This window comes from Xenopus tropicalis, chromosome 1, assembly GCF_000004195.4.
Source record: "Xenopus tropicalis strain Nigerian chromosome 1, UCB_Xtro_10.0, whole genome shotgun sequence".
In the NCBI taxonomy this organism is placed as follows: domain Eukaryota; kingdom Metazoa; phylum Chordata; class Amphibia; order Anura; family Pipidae; genus Xenopus; species Xenopus tropicalis.
This window is the reverse complement of record NC_030677.2, coordinates 208,316,260-208,333,482: the sequence shown is the minus strand read 5'-3', so window position 1 is coordinate 208,333,482 and position 17,223 is coordinate 208,316,260. Positions and strand designations below refer to the sequence as shown.

The window sequence follows — 17,223 nt, the reverse complement described above, 5'->3', positions numbered from 1 at the left end:
CTGCCAGACCAGGCCCCTGCAGGACCTGTAAGTGTGGGATAGCATGATGAGAATATGTATAACTGAATATCAGTTATTAATGAGATATATTGTAGAATGATAGAATTATTTGAATGCATCAGATGAAATAGTGAGAGAAAGTGATAACAATGTTTTGGACAAAAATGCCTATGAATGAATACCAGTACAGTACCGGAATACATGAGTTGGTATTCAATTATGATGGATTTGGCTCCAATCTTTATATATTACCTCATAGCTTACCAACAGTATAAAGTCTACTTTCTGTGCATATATAGAGGCCCATTTATCAACGTTCTCAATTTCAAGGTTTTTGAAGGACTAGAAGCATGGCAGAACAAAATCTGGAGAAGGAATCCAAGGATAACTGCACAGGAACTCACACAATGAGACATAGGGTGAATGAGCTGAACCAGCTGGTTATATAATTGCTGAGACATAATCAGCCAATGAGAATTGGGTTCTAAAAACTCTGCCCAGGGTAAAAGTTACAAAGACACACAAGGCACAGCCTTCATATATAACCGTGGTGCACCCTATACGCTGCATGTTACCCTTCTCCACATGTCTGTGAAGGTTTTCATTCATTCATTCAGGTCATGGTATATCCAGTAGAATGGATGACACTTTGGTTAAAACCAGATCTCACAAAGTGGCGGCCTTTAAGGGACACATTAACTCGGTGGAACATAACATCAAGTTCTCAAGGAACGAAGTCCATTGCCTTTTCATATCCGTTGCCATTTGATATCCATCCAGAAGAACATAACAATAATAGTATACAGGAAACCCACTCATTCGGATCAATATCTGTTGTTCGATTCCCACCATTGACTGGAACATAAACAAGGTGCACCACAGGTTGGAAAGTGATACTGAGTCCAGAGACAAGGAGCACAAACATCTCAGAGGAGCATTGAAAGCCTGTGGCTACCCAGACTGGGTTTTTGTCAAAACAGCAACTAAGCCCAACACGAACCCCAAAAAATGTCCATCCTGAGACACAGAGTAGGCACAGTATAGTCATTCCACATGTAGTTGGACTCTCCGAGAAACTCCGCAGGATTTTCAACAAACACCACATCCCTGTGTTTTTCCAACCTAGCAACACACTGGCACACTGAGACAGAAACTGGTACAGCTGAAGGATCCAACAAGGAAAGAATAACAAAGCAATGGTATTGAGGAGTGCACAAATCTATACATTGGGGAGACAAAGCAACTGGTCACCAAGCAAATGGCTCAGCATAGGAGGGCGAACTCTACAGGGTAAGCGTCAGCAGTCATTCTACACCATTAAGACAAGGGACACGCCTTTGGATATAGCAATGTTCATGGTTTAAATGAGGCGTGACAGGGGCTATTCATGTTAAGGTAGAGAAACCATCTCTAAACAGAGGCGGGGGCCTTCAACACCATTTGTCTGCTACATACAATGCTATTCTCACATCTTTACCCCAGCAGTTTCACAACAAAATCAATTCATACAACTCATACAAGTAACACCTGTCTCTATGAGTTCCATGACACCTGATAATCCTATCACAGTAACCCCACGGCATCCTCTGTGAGTTTCGGTTGAATGTGCACATTGCAACATTGTGATTGGATTAGTGGAAGAGTACATATGCCGAGGACTTCCCAGTACCAGTCAATTGAACTGAAGAAGCTGCTCAGATGAGAAGTGAAACGTCTTCAACAATTTACTTCCACTGGATAAACCCTTCTCCACAGTTGATGATCTTTGAGCACTTTGTAACTATGAGGTAACACTTGGCATCGTACTTTAGCACATATTGAGCACAGCACCTAGAGTTACTGCTTTCCCCACACAAAACTTTTTTCTTGCTCTACCGTGACGGATATCATTTGTAATTCCTGCCACACTATAGAGAATGGATCAATGTGGGTTTATCCATCTGGCTTTTTGAGTCATTGTATGCAATACTAATAAGAGCTTTGGAGCTTGTTGTTGGTTTATAAGTGATACTAGAATCTTATATAGCGTTGTGTGTGTTCCAACTCTGAATTGCAACTACGGTATCACCTTTTGTTCATTGCTTTCTTGGACTTTATCTAAAGGCCATGAAAAAGTCACAAAGTTAGAAGAGAGATTGACTACAGTAAAATCCACTTAAAAGTGTGTATCTCTTACTATACACACAAAGACACACACTTTGTCTCATATTGACTGAATACCAGATATTTTTTTATATTTAATTTTTAAATGTCACACGGGGCTAGCCATATTCTTCATTTCCCAAGGTGCCACAGCCATGTGACCTGTGTTCTGATAAACTTCAGTCACACTTTACTGCTGCGCTGCAAGTTGGAGTTATATCCCCCCCCCCCCCCCTCACCCAGCAGCCGATCAGAACAATGGGAAGGGAGCAAGATAGCAGCTCCCAGTAGGTATCCGAATAGCACTCAATAGTAAGAAATCCAAGTCCGGCTTGGGACTCCTCCAGTTACATGAGAGTAGAAGAAACAATAGGTTAGCTGAAAGCAGTTCTAATGTGTAGTGCTGGCTCCTTCTGAAAGCTCAGACTCAGGCACACTTTACTGCTGCGCTGCAAGTTGGAGTGATATCCCCCCCTCCCCCCCAGCAGCCGATCAGCAGAACAATGGGAAGGGAGCAAGATAGCAGCTCCCAGTAGGTATCAGAATAGCACTCAATAGTAAGAAATCCAAGTCCGGCTTGGGACTCCTCCAGTTACATGGGAGTAGGAGAAACAATAGGTTAGCTGAAAGCAGTTCTAATGTGTAGCGCTGGCTCCTTCTGAAAGCTCAGGCACTCAGGCGACTGGTCATTATATTGGCTATGAGGTTTACATTTTACAAGTTTGCCCTTCAAGGTGCAAATCCTCTGCTACTCTATAGGAAGGAGGGCACCCACCATTTTCCCTCTGCATATACACTTATAGCACACAAAACAGTTCAAAACAGAGTGATGTTGAGCATCGGCCAGTGGGTATGTCCTGAATGGCAGCTATATTACTTTATTATATTACTACAATGCCCAGGTCGCCATAATACCTATGGCTAGCCATGATGAATATGGTAGTCATACCTCCACAAACTGCAACAATTTTCCATTTCTTGAAATTTGTAGAATAACTCTCTGGGCCAGAAAGTGAACCTGCTTATTTTGATGGACTGTATGCGTTTCCACTATTTCTAAACTTTGAAGGAAAATGGGCACGGGGAAGGATGGATGAAACCACTCGGTCCGTTGCCTGGGAGGATGAGATATGAATAATAAAGCAAGATGTCCCGGTTGATAAGTGTCTTTGTGCGAGCGCTCTTGCCTGGGAAAGAATGGCTGTGACATTAGACCTCGGAAGCCTTGTCTCTTCCATCTGATGTCGGTGGCATTTGAAAGTGCTGATGTTCCAGGGGGAGCCTGGATAACTCTATAAAGGGGCTCTAGGGCAAATGTGTAAGCAGCGGCGTAAAGTCTGATCCCGGAATGACAAACGTTTACTTTTTTCTGCGTCGCTTTTCGTGTATGGGACTAAAAAATGACTAAAAAGTTGGTAAGAGCAATACAGGTATGGGATCCCTTATCCGGAAACCCGTTATCCAGAAACTCCGAATTATGGAAAGCCTGTCTCCCATAGACTCCATTTTAATCAAATAATTCAGAATTTTAAAGCTGATTTCCTTTTTCTCTGTAATAATAAAACAGTACCTGTACTTGATCCCAGCTAAGATATAATTACCCCTTATTGGGGGCAGAACAGCCCTATTGGGTTTATTTAATGGTTAAATGGTCCCCTTTTCTCTGTAATAATAAAACAGTACCTGTACTTGATCCCAGCTAAGATATAATTACCCCTTATTGGGGGCAGAACAGCCCTATTGGGTTTATTTAATGGTTAAATGATTCCCTTTTCTCTGTAATAATAAAACAGTACCTGTACTTGATCCCAACTAAGATATAATTACCCCTTATTGGGGCAGAACAGCCCTATTGGGTTTATTTAATGGTTAAATGATTCCCTTTTCTCTGTAATAATAAAACAGTACCTGTACTTGATCCCAGCTAAGATATAATTACCCCTTATTGGGGCAGAACAGCCCTATTGGGTTTATTTAATGGTTAAATGATTCCCTTTTCTCTGTAATAATAAAACAGTACCTGTACTTGATCCCAACTAAGATATAATTACCCCTTATTGGGGCAAAACAGCCCTATTGGGTTTATTTAATGGTTAAATGATTCCCTTTTCTCTGTAATAATAAAACAGTACCTGTACTTGATCCCAACTAAGATATAATTACCCCTTATTGGGGCAGAACAGCCCTATTGGGTTTATTTAATGGTTAAATGATTCCCTTTTCTCTGTAATAATAAAACAGTACCTGTACTTGATCCCAACTAAGATATAATTACCCCTTATTGGGGCAGAACAGCCCTATTGGGTTTATTTCATGGTTAAATGATTCCCTTTTCTCTGTAATAATAAAACAGTACCTGTACTTGATCCCAACTAAGATATAATTACCCCTTATTGGGGCAGAACAGCCCTATTGGGTTTATTTAATGGTTAAATGATTCCCTTTTCTCTGTAATAATAAAACAGTACCTGTACTTGATCCCAACTAAGATATAATTACCCCTTATTGGGGCAGAACAGCCCTATTGGGTTTATTTCATGGTTAAATGATTACCTTTTCGCAACTATTCTTGTGACTATTCTTACGCCAATTTTGGACGTACGACTATTGTTGTGACAATTTTTGGATGCACGGCAAATTTTTCCGCAGTGAATTTTTTCATCCGATTGCCGAAACAATCTGCCAATGGCGATTTTTTGTTTTTGTTAATTTCCGCAACTTTTTCATTCTTTGCGACAATTTGTGCGACGAGTATGAAAGTTTCAGATTCATTCAAGCTTCGGTATGGTGGCTTTCCTTGCGCCGGGTTGGAGCTGCAGAGTGCCATTGAGCCCTATGGGAGACTTTCCTTGGGCCGGGTTGGAGCTGCAGAGTGCCATTGAGCCCTATGGGAGACTTTCCTTGGGCCGGGTTGGAGCTGCAGAGTGCCATTGAGCCCTATGGGAGACTTTCCTTGGGCTGGGTTGGAGCTGCAGAGTGCCATTGAGCCCTATAGGATGCTTTCCTTGCGCCGGGTTGGAGCTGCAGAGTGCCATTGAGCCCTATGGGAGACTTTCCTTGGGCCGGGTTGGAGCTGCAGAGTGCCATTGAGCCCTATGGGAGACTTTCCTTGGGCCGGGTTGGAGCTGCAGAGTGCCATTTGAGCCCTATGGGAGACTTTCCTTGGGCCGGGTTGGAGCTGCAGAGTGCCATTGAGCCCTATGGGAGGCTTTCCTTGGGCCGGGTTGGAGCTGCAGAGTGCCATTGAGCCCTATGGGAGGCTTTCCTTGGGTTGGGTTGGAGCTGCAGAGTGCCATTGAGCCCTATGGGAGGCTTTCCTTGGCCGGGTTGGAGCTGCAGAGTGCCATTGAGCCCTATGGGAGACTTCCTTGGGCCGGGTTGGAGCTGCAGAGTGCCATTGAGCCCTATGGGAGACTTTCCTTGGGCCGGGTTGGAGCTGCAGAGTGCCATTGAGCCCTATGGGAGGCTTTCCTTGGGCCGGGTTGGAAGCTGCAGAGTGCCGTTGAGCCCTATTGGGGAGACTTTTCCTTGGGCCGGGTTGGAGCTGCAGAGTGCCATTAGCCCTATGGGAGACTTTCCTTGGGCCGGGTTGGAGCTGCAGAGTGCCATTGAGCCCTATGGGAGACTTTCCTTGGGCCGGGTTGGAGCTGCAGAGTGCCATTGAGCCCTATGGGAGACTTTCCTTGGGCCGGGTTGGAGCTGCAGAGTGCCATTGAGCCCTATGGGAGACTTTCCTTGGGGCCGGGTTGGAGCTGCAGAGTGCCATTGAGCCCTATGGGAGACTTTCCTTGGGCCGGGTTGGAGCTGCAGAGTGCCATTGAGCCCTATGGGAGGCTTTCCTTGGGCCGGGTTGGAGCTGCAGAGTGCCATTGAGCCCTATGGGAGACTTTCCTTGGGCCGGGTTGGAGCTGCCAGAGTGCCATTGAGCCCTATGGGAGGCTTTCCTTGGGCCGGGTTGGAGCTGCAGAGTGCCATTGAGCCCTATGGGAGACTTTCCTTGGGCCGGGTTGGAGCTGCAGAGTGCCATTGAGCCCTATGGGAGACTTTCCTTGGGCCGGGTTGGAAGCTGCAGAGTGCCATTGAGCCCTATGGGAGACTTTCCTTGGGCCGGGTTGGAGCTGCAGAGTGCCATTGAGCCCTATGGGAGACTTTCCTTGGGCCGGGTTGGAGCTGCAGAGTGCCATTGAGCCCTATGGGAGACTTTCCTTGGGCCGGGTTGGAGCTGCAGAGTGCCATTGAGCCCTATGGGAGGCTTTCCTTGGGCCGGGTTGGAGCTGCAGAGTGCCATTGAGCCCTATGGGAGGCTTTCCTTGGGTCGGGTTGGAGCTGCAGAGTGCCATTGAGCCCTATGGGAGGCTTTCCTTGGGCCGGGTTGTAGCTGCAGAGTGCCATTGAGCCCTATGGGAGACTTTCCTTGGGCCGGGTTGGAGCTGCAGAGTGCCATTGAGCCCTATGGGAGACTTTCCTTGGGCCGGGTTGGAGCTGCAGAGTGCCATTGAGCCCTATGGGAGACTTTCCTTGGGCCGGGTTGGAGCTGCAGAGTGCCATTGAGCCCTATGGGAGACTTTCCTTGGGCCGGGTTGGAGCTGCAGAGTGCTATTGAGACCTATGGGAGACTTTCCTTGGGCCGGGTTGGAGCTGCAGAGTGCCATTGAGCCCTATGGGAGACTTTCCTTGGGCCGGGTTGGAGCTGCAGAGTGCTATTGAGCCCTATGGGAGACTTTCCTCGGGCCGGGTTGGAGCTGCAGAGTGCCATTGAGCCCTATGGGAGGCTTCCAAAATCATGCACAGAAGGATCAAAGTCAGAAAGGTTTTTGCGCCGTTTATGATCGTTCGGATACAAAAATGTGGTAACTTTCGGATTGTACCATGATATATTTGTACAACCACGATTCGAATTTTCATGCAATTAAACGCACATCAGGAATTTTCATATTTCATCCGAATTTTTCCCAAAAGTACTTTTAAAAGTCTGAAATTTGGACTTTTGATAAACCAGGCCCTATGTGTTAAAACAAGCATCCGCCACCCAATGCAATTCTCTCCCAATAGGATTATTACAGCCTTGACGTTGGAAGCTGAGCTAGAGATCTCTACGTTTTGGCTCTATACACAGGCCAGTAAGTTAGCGACAATTGCTTACAACAGTGATCCCCAACCAGTGGCTCAGGGGCAACATGTTGCTCCCCAACCCCTTGGGTGTTGCTCTCAGTGCCCCCAAACCAGGGAGTTATTTTTGAATTCCTGACTTGGGGGCAAGTTTTGGTTGAATAAAAACAAGATTTCCTACCAAATAAAGCCCCTGTAAGCTGATAGGGTGCATAGAGGCCCCTAATAGCCAATCACAGCCCTTATTTGGCTCCTCCATGAACTTTTATGGTGCTTGTGTTGCTCTCCAAGTCTTTTTACATTTGACTGTTGCTCACAAGTAAGAAAGGTTGGGGATCCCTGGCCTTCAATATCCCCCCCGGGTATGGCCAGCTTTAAACTGAAGCAACTCACCCACATTTTTTTTGTAAATCATCCTGGTTTAAGTCCCCTCTTCTGGTCACCCACAGTAATAGGTCCGTCACCCAGTGTTAGCAATGTGCACCTGAAATCTAACTTACCTGCACCATTGATAGGCACAGAATTGTCAAAGTCCTCCGACATGGAACTGGTTGGGAGATAGGGTGGGCCAGGCATGGCCAAGATACTCCCAGATCCAATTGGATCCAGGTTGGCATGTCTGTAAGCTGGAACAAAACAATAACATACCAACTGCCATAACTCATTTATGTATTGAAGCTTAAAAATTGACAGCAAAAAATAACAAGTGCTCCTTGTCAAACCTAACTGGACGATAAGCTCGCTGTTATTTATTTGTTTCTACTGAAGTCCATTCCCATAGTACAAACCACCAGTTGCTATTGATTTCGCTGTCTGTATATCTTGCCTACGTTACCTCGCTGCAATCTACTCAGCAGGAAATAATAGAAGCGCAACAACTTTGTACAATGACGAAGCAGATAAATAATATATATATATATATATATATATATATGCTTAGGGCATTCACCGATTAGTTCTTAACTTTACCCTGGTCCTTTCTTTGTATCTCTTCCCGAATGGACTCAGCATGGTCGTCTCCTCAGTGGCTCCGCTGCCTTCTCTCTTTGTCTGGGCTTCAGCGTTCTCTACAAAGAGACGGAGAATTCACACGTCGGTTCTGCGAGTCACAATTCCATTTGTTTTCGGCAAAAAAAGAATGTTTGATATGCTGTCTGTAAGCTGTGGAGAAGTTGTTACAGTTTGTAACATCAGTGTTTTAGTCCCTCCTCCCCTGCCAGGATTTCACATGATGCAGAAAGGGAAGAACTGTTTTGCAGCTGGATTTCAGCATATAAAAATGGTATTTATTTATACTCTTTGAAGGAACAGATTACAGGGATAGGGATATTAGGGGTTTCTGTGTTGTGTGGGGCTCTTCCCCTTTACCAAAGAGTAGCATTTTCAGGATTGGCAATTAAATATTTACACATTTCTGTTTCTTTTTGCAGGAAAACTGTTCCACATTGATTTTGGATACATTCTGGGAAGAGACCCTAAGCCCCTACCGCCGCCGATGAAACTGAACAAAGAAATGGTGGAAGGAATGGGAGGGACACAGAGTGAGCAGTACCAGGCGTTTCGCAAACAGTGTTACACCGCATTCTTGCACCTCCGCAGGTACTTACAGTTCTGCCTGCATGTGTTATGAGCAAGGGGCTTTTGTGGTGTGTGTTTGTATCAGTAAATGCCTTAACTATAGCTCCATCTAAATCAGTACAGGTACTGTTTTATAATTACGGAGAAAAGGGAATCATTTAACCATTAAATAAACCCAATAGGGCTGTTCTGCCCCAATAAGGGGTAATTATATCTTAGTTGGGATCAAGTACAGGTACTGTTTTATTATTACAGAGAAAAGGGAATCATTTAACCATTAAATAAACCCAATAGGGCTGTTCTGCCCCAATAAGGGGTAATTATATCTTAGTTGGGATCAGGTACAGGTACTGTTTTATTATTACAGAGAAAAGGGAATCATTTAACCAGTAAATAAACCCAATAGGACTGTTCTGCCCCAATAAGGGGTAATTATATCTTAGTTGGGATCAAGTACAGGTACTGTTTTATTATTACAGAGAAAAGGGAATCATTTAACCATGAAATAAACCCAATAGGGCTGTTCTGCCCCAATAAGGGGTAATTATATCTTAGTTGGGATCAAGTACAGGTACTGTTTTATTATTACAGAGAAAAGGGAATCATTTAACCATTAAATAAACCCAATAGGGCTGTTCTGCCCCAATAAGGGGTAATTATATCTTAGTTGGGATCAAGTACAGGTGCTGTTTTATTATTACAGAGAAAAGGGAATCATTTAACCATTAAATAAACCCAATAGGGCTGTTCTGCCCCAATAAGGGGTAATTATATCTTAGTTGGGATCAAGTACAGGTACTGTTTTATTATTACAGAGAAAAGGGAATCATTTAACCATGAAATAAACCCAATAGGGCTGTTCTGCCCCCAATAAGGGGCAATTATATCTTAGTTGGGATCAAGTACAGGTACTGTTTTATTATTACAGAGAAAAGGGAATCATTTAAAAAAAAAAAATGTAAATTGTTTGATTAAACTGGAGTTTATGGGAGACGGCCTTCCCATAATTTGACGCTTTTTGCATAACAGTAATCCGGATAATTGATCCCATACCTGTACCCAAAATGATAATACATGATTATGTTTTTTCCGTCTTGGCCAATCAACTTTAGCATAATTTAACTGGCCAAATCTCTCTCTTTGGGAACAGCAAGGGGACACATTGAGATCAGTCATCTTACTTTTCAGTCAGAAGAGACTAAAATGCAATGGAAAATGGAACACAATTCATTGGGGGTGCCCAATTGTTAGGCACTACCCTTTGACTCTAATTGCTAACCTGGAACCTCAAGGTGGCACTCATTATATCTAGAAAACAAAGTGACCATTGGTATTTTCAATCAGCGCTCCACACCACTAGTAATAATAATTGGTTAGGCCACTCCCCCTGTACATTTTCATTTTAGTTTTATTATTATCTGGGGGGGGGGGGTAAAACATATTCTCCTCATCCACCTCAAGCTTCATTTTGGCCCCTTGGACTTACAGCATGACATTCTGAATTATATTCTTCTGACAAGGAGAAGGGTTGAAGACCAACTTCAAGTTGGGACTTTAGGTGAGAGACTCGCAACACATTATTACACATTATTTTTTCCATTAAACGCTTTTGTTTCATTCTAATGGAAGATTAAAGTCCCAGCGTCCCTCTGGAGCTCAAGTGTAATGTGTCTTAATTTCATGGCTACATTTTTTACAATCCATGAAGGCAATTTTTAATTAAATCTTGGGCCACCTACATGACCACCTTGGGCCTCGGAACGTCCCAAGAGGACGAAAGCCATCAAATTGCAAAATGTACTTCAGCGGAATTAGTTCATTATTTGCCTGTGGTTGAAGCCCCTTAAGCACTTTAGGGTTTATCCTGCTGTATCTGCAAAATGTCTCCTATAAAATCCTAATCTTCGAAATCTGTTGAATGGTTAAAAAAAATAAGATAAGTAGAATTTCCTAATGTTCCTCCGCTCTTCGGCAATTACAGTAGAAGAAGCAAAATAATTAGCTCTCCGCTCTTTAAGTATATTCCGAAATGCAGTAGAGAAAACCCAAGAACTCTCCATCCGTTAATGAATGTAATAATTATTAGTCCTCTGTGTACTTGCGTGCAGGAAATATCATTTATTTTCAGAAATTCTCACAGCTTCAGGGTCTCTCCAAAAAGCTTCATACCGAAACTTATTAGGGCTCAATTATGTCAGCAAGTGCAGTGAGCAAAGTGCAGTTTCGAGCACAATTTATAATTTTTTCCCAGAATTCATGAGTGTGCTTCGTCGCAATATGGGGACACGGTTGCGCTAAATGTTTTTTTAAGTCTGCCTGGAATCATTTCCAATATTTGTTGGCATTTATTCTAGGGAGGCACCAAATCCACTATTTCAAGATCCAACCAAACCCCAAGTCCTTTGCAAAAGATTCTGCTGAATACCAAACCGAATCTGCATATGCAAATTAGGACAAGGAAGGGTTGGAACAATGTTCAGCTTCTGTGTTTGACAAAAAGTCACGTGATTTCGGATTTGATTCGGCCAGAGGCATGGATTTCACAAGTGCAGTGAGCAAAGTGCAGTTTCGAGCTCAATCACCATGTTTTTTTTTCCCCAGAATTCACGAGTGTGCTTTGTCGCAAACTGGGGACACAGTTCTGCCGAATATTTTTATTTTTTTTTAATCTGCCCGGCATCTTTTCCAGTATTTGCACTGTATTTGCACCGAATCCACTATTTTACGATCCAGGTGAACCACAAACCCTTTGCAAAAGATTCAGCCAAATACCGAAAATCTGCATATTCAAATTAGGACAAGGAAGGGTTGGAACAATGTTCAACTTCCGCGTTTATGTGACAAAAAGTCACATGATCTTAAGGATTCAGTTCGGCCAGAGGCATGGATTCCGCAAATGCAGTGAGCAAAGGGCAGTTTCGAGCACAATTTATAATTTTTTCCCAGAATTCATGAGTGTGCTTCGTCGCAATATGGGGACACGGTTGCGCTAAATTTTTTTTTAAGTCTGCCTGGAATCATTTCCAATATTTGTTGGCATTTATTCTGGGGAGGCACCAAATCCACTATTTCAAGATCCAACCAAACCCCAAGTCGTTTGCAAAAGATTCTGCTGAATACCAAACTGAATCTGCATATGCAAATTAGGACAAGGAAGGGTTGGAACAATGTTCAGCTTCTGTGTTTGACCAAAAGTCAAGTGATTTTACAGATTCGGATTTGGTTCGGCCAGAGGCATGGATTCCACAAGTGCAGTGAGCAAAGTGCAGTTTCGAGCTCAATCGCCATGTTTTTTTTCCCCAGAATTCACGAGTGTGCTTTGTCGCAAACTGGGGACACAGTTGTGCCAAATATTTTTTTTTTTTTTAATCTGCCCGGCATCTTTTCCAGTATTTGCTGGAATTTTTTTCTAGGGAGGCACCGAATCCACTATTTTACAATCCGGGTGAACCACAAACCCTTTGCATAAGATTCAGCCAAATACCGAACCGAATCTGCATATTCAAATTAGGACAAGGAAGGGTTGGAACAATGTTCAACTTCTGTGTGTTTGTGACAAAAAGACACGTGATTTTAAGGAGTCGGTTCGTCCAGAGGCATAGATTTCACAAGTGCAGTGAGCAAAGTGCAGTTTCGAGCACAATTCATCATTTTTTTCCCAGAATTCATGAGTGTGCTTCGTCGCAATATGGGGACATGGTTGCGCTAAATATTTTTTAAGTCTGCCCGGCATCTTTTCCAGTATTTGCTGCCATTTTTTTCTAGGGATGCTCTGAATCCACTATTTTACGATCCGGGTGAACCACAAACCCTTTGCAAAAGATTCAGCTATATACCCCCCCCAGAATTCACGAGTGTGCCTTCTTGCAAATTGGGGACACAGTTGCCTGGCAGCATTTCCAATTGCAGATTGTCTCTCTCTACAACATAGTAAAACATACTTTAAAGGGAAAGTTAGCGGTGTAATGAGGCGGGGGGCGGCCTGTAGTTTAAGTACTAACTATAGTCGGGGCCCCCCAACTGTATGAGGGACCGGGAACTGGCCCCCTGTTTAAAAAGTTTGAGGACCCCTGCTGAAAATATGCTATAGACATTGATATTCTGAGATATTATTAATCGGTCTTCATTTTATGTTTCTTTATGGTTTTTACAGTTATTTAGCTTTTTGTCCAGCAGCTCTCTCTCCATTTGGTATATTAGCAGCTATCTGGTTGCTAGGGTCTTCCTTTACCCTAGTAACCAGGCAGTGGTTTAAATTAGAGATGGGAATAGGAATAGCAGAGGGGCTGCATAGAAAGATATGTAATAAAAATGAACAATAATAATAAAACTGGAGCCTCACCGAGCAATAGGTATTTTTTGGCTGCCGGGGTCAGTGACCCCCATTTTGAGAGCTGGAAAGTGGCAGAAGAGGAAGGGAAATAATGCAATAACTATAAATAATGAAAACATATATATATACAGTATATATATATATATATATATATATATATATATATATATATATATATACTAAAAGTTAACACAAAGGTGAACCACCCGTAAAAATGAAACTGAGTAGAACAGACAGACTGGAACGGGCAGATGTCTAACATAATAGCCAGAACATTACTTTCTGGTTTCAGCTCTCTAAGCTCTTCGTTAGTCAGTGATTTTAGTGGGGGCCACATGGGACATGTTAGTTTGTGAGCACGCAGGTCCGATTCAAATGAAAACTAACTGACAGTTATGTCCCATATGCCCCACCCCCCAAGTCACTGATTGGTTACTGACTGCTAAGCGCTTAGAGAGCTGAAAAGGAGAAAGTCGTGTTCTGGTTGTTATGTTAGACAGCTGTTCACTCCAGGCTTTATAGATTACATTTGTGCCTAACTAACTATATTACAAATATTTTTTATTTTGCACAGCCTGTCTATTTTGTACACTTTGATTTTTACACTGAACTGTTCCTTTAAGTATAACTTCAGTTCAAGAACAATTCCTTTAATTTATTGTCAGTGCGTGCTACCCATTGCATCCATGCTAGAGCACCGGCACTTGTGGATGTGTTCGAAAATGCCCCTTTAATAGGTCACTTAATATAATATAAAATGTCTATTGGTTATGAATTCATTCTGGGGGTATAGTTTCCCTTTAAGTGGAACAGATAATCCAAGAGGTTTTTCTTAGTGTGTCATTAGCTGTAGTTTATAACCCTATGAAAGCAGCACTTAGTGATGTCATCAGTTATTATCTGTGCCTAGTGATGTCATCAGTTATTATCTGTGCCTATTGATGTCACCTGTATCATGTGGCTCTATTGAAAAATACTCTCTGATGCAAAAGATAAAGCTATAAAAACTCAACTTGCAGTACCATGAGCTATATGGGCACAGAACCCCTCAGTGACTGCTAATATCCTTATCATTTACAGTAGGGGGTACATTATCCCTTATAATACATGAGTGATACTCAGAGTTCCCTGTATAACTCAGCCTGCAGCCTTGTGCCTTTATATGGGGGGCACAGAACCCCTCAGTGACTGCTAATATCCTTATCATTTACAGTAGGGGGTACATTATCCCTTATAATACATGAGTGATACTCAGAGTTCCCTGTATAACTCAGCCTGCAGCCTTGTGCCTTTATATGGGCACAGAACCCCTCAGTGACTGCTAATATCCTTATCATTTACAGTAGGGGGTACATTATCCCTTATAATACATGAGTGATACTCAGAGTTCCCTGTATAACTCAGCCTGCAGCCTTGTGCCTTTATATGGGCACAGAACCCCTCAGTGACTGCTAATATCCTTATCATTTACAGTAGGGGGTACATTATCCCTTATAATACATGAGTGATACTCAGAGTTCCCTGTATAACTCAGCCTGCAGCCTTGTGCCTTTATATGGGCACAGAACCCCTCAGTGACTGCTAATATCCTTATCATTTACAGTAGGGGGTACATTATCCCTTATAATACATGAGTGATACTCAGAGTTCCCTGTATAACTCAGCCTGCAGCCTTGTGCCTTTATATGGGGGGCACAGAACCCCTCAGTGACTGCTAATATCCTTATCATTTACAGTAGGGGGTACATTATCCCTTATAATACATGAGTGATACTCAGAGTTCCCTGTATAACTCAGCCTGCAGCCTTGTGCCTTTATATGGGGGGCACAGAACCCCTCAGTGACTGCTAATATCCTTATCATTTACAGTAGGGGGTACATTATCCCTTATAATACATGAGTGATACTCAGAGTTCCCTGTATAACTCAGCCTGCAGCCTTGTGCCTTTATATGGGGGGCACAGAACCCCTCAGTGACTGCTAATATCCTTATCATTTACAGTAGGGGGTACATTATCCCTTATAATACATGAGTGATACTAAGAGTTCCCTTTATAACTCAGCCTGCAGCCTTGTGCCTTTATATGGGCACAGAACCCCTCAGTGACTGCTAATATCCTTATCATTTACAGTAGGGGGTACATTATCCCTTATAATACATGAGTGATACTCAGAGTTCCCTGTATAACTCAGCTTGCAGCCTTGTGCCTTTATATGGGGGGCACAGAACCCCTCAGTGACTGCTAATATCCTTATCATTTACAGTAGGGGGTACATTATCCCTTATAATACATAAGCCATACACATAGTATCTAACAGTGTTTACATTACTCCCTGTATAATCTACAAGTTGTGAACTGAATAGAAAAACAAATTACAAAATGTAACAATAACAATAAAACTGGAGTCTCACAGAGCAATAGGTTTTTGGCTGCCGGGGTCAGTGACCCCCATTTGAAAGCTGCAGAGAGTTATAACAAGGTGGCAAATAGTTGAAAAACTATACAAAATAAATAATGAAGACCAATTAAAAGCTGCTTAGAATTGGCTATGCTATAACACACTAAAAGTCAAGGTTTTATACTTTATCCCATTTAAAAAAAAAAAAACACCTGCCAACGTTTGGAGATACAAAAACCTACTTGGATTTATGTCTCCGATTCTGACAGAGTTTTATTACTTTTGTGCCTTTTCTGCATTCCGGCTAAAGCTGCGCTGACAGACGGGGACAGTTTTCGCCTCTGCGCCAGCGTGGGCTCAACCGAGCCCCAAATGATTTAGTTCTGCCGGATTGACACCTTTAATAAAAAAAAGGTCTAAATATTTAATTATCTCTTTTATACTTTCATTATTTCCCTGGTAGCCGAGCAAAGAGCACCATTCCAGCTTCATCTCAGGGCAATAAAATCTTGTTTGGAGAGGTTTGTGTGTACAAGGGAATTGTCACTCAGGCGTATTCTGTAGGGAAATGGTGGTAGGATCTAATCTCAGCTCATTTGGGCTTAGAACATGTTCTAGATCAGTAGAACATTTACACTGCAAGAATAGTAGAGAGTATTCTGTAAGGAAATGGTGGCAGGATCTAATCTTGGCTCATTTGGGATAAGAATCTGTTCTAGATCAGTGGAACATTTACACTGCAAGAATAGTAGAGAGTATTCTGTAAGGAAATGGTGGCAGGATCTAATCTTGGCTCATTTGGGATAAGAACCTGTTCTAGATCAGTAGAACATTTACACTGCAAGAATAGTAGAGAGTATTCTGTAAGGAAATGGTGGCAGGATCTAATCTTGGCTCATTTGGGATAAGAACCTGTTCTAGATCAGTAGAACATTTACACTGCAAGAATAGTAGAGAGTTGGGAACGTTTGGCACAGAGACCATATTGGACGACTCTGACGTTGGGTAGGGATACCATGCACGGGACATCCATTAAAGAATCTGGCCAAACTGGAATATATATATCAGTAAATATTGCCCTTTTACATCCTTTCCCTTGAGCCGCCATTTAGTGATGGGCTGTGTGCTCCCTCAGAGATCAGCTGACAGGAAGTGATGCAGCTCTAACTGTAACAGGAAGTAGTGTGGGAGCAAAAGGCCCATTCATTGGCTGATGGGGCCTAGCATGTATGTGTGCCTTGGCTTGTTTGTGTGCACTGTGACTCCTATGATCCCAGGGGGCGGGGCTTAGTACTTAAAATGGCAGTTTCCTATTTAGGATTACCCAATGGCACATTAAAAAAGTATATTATTATGAAAATGGTTTATTTAGATGAAGCAGGGTTTTACATATGAGCTGTTTATGTGATATATTTTTATAGAGACCTACATTGTTTGGGTTAGGGAAATGCTGCCTAATTTACTGTGTAATTTTACATGGCATATTTATGTTGCCCCCCCCCCCCCCCCCCCCCCGCGCTCCATTTCTGCAGAAATATTGTATTTCCGATAACATTACCTGATAATTACTCGCCAGTCCCATCGGCTTTGACTCATCACCGTGGTCATCGAATGACTGAAAGGGAACATTGAACTGCCAGCGCAGTCTCAAGTGTATATGA

The 17,223-nt window shown here is 42.8% G+C and overlaps 1 protein-coding gene across 1 annotated transcript in view; it reads left to right on the top strand.

Annotated features, from left to right (window-relative positions):
* pik3c3 (phosphatidylinositol 3-kinase catalytic subunit type 3) overlaps positions 1-17,223 on the top strand; it is a 129,401-nt gene that overhangs the window by 64,485 nt on the left and 47,693 nt on the right. Inside the window, exon 22 of the mRNA XM_031894940.1 lies at positions 8,682-8,850. Coding sequence (XP_031750800.1) covers positions 8,682-8,850 — 169 coding nt within the window. The remainder of the gene's footprint in view (positions 1-8,681; positions 8,851-17,223) is intronic.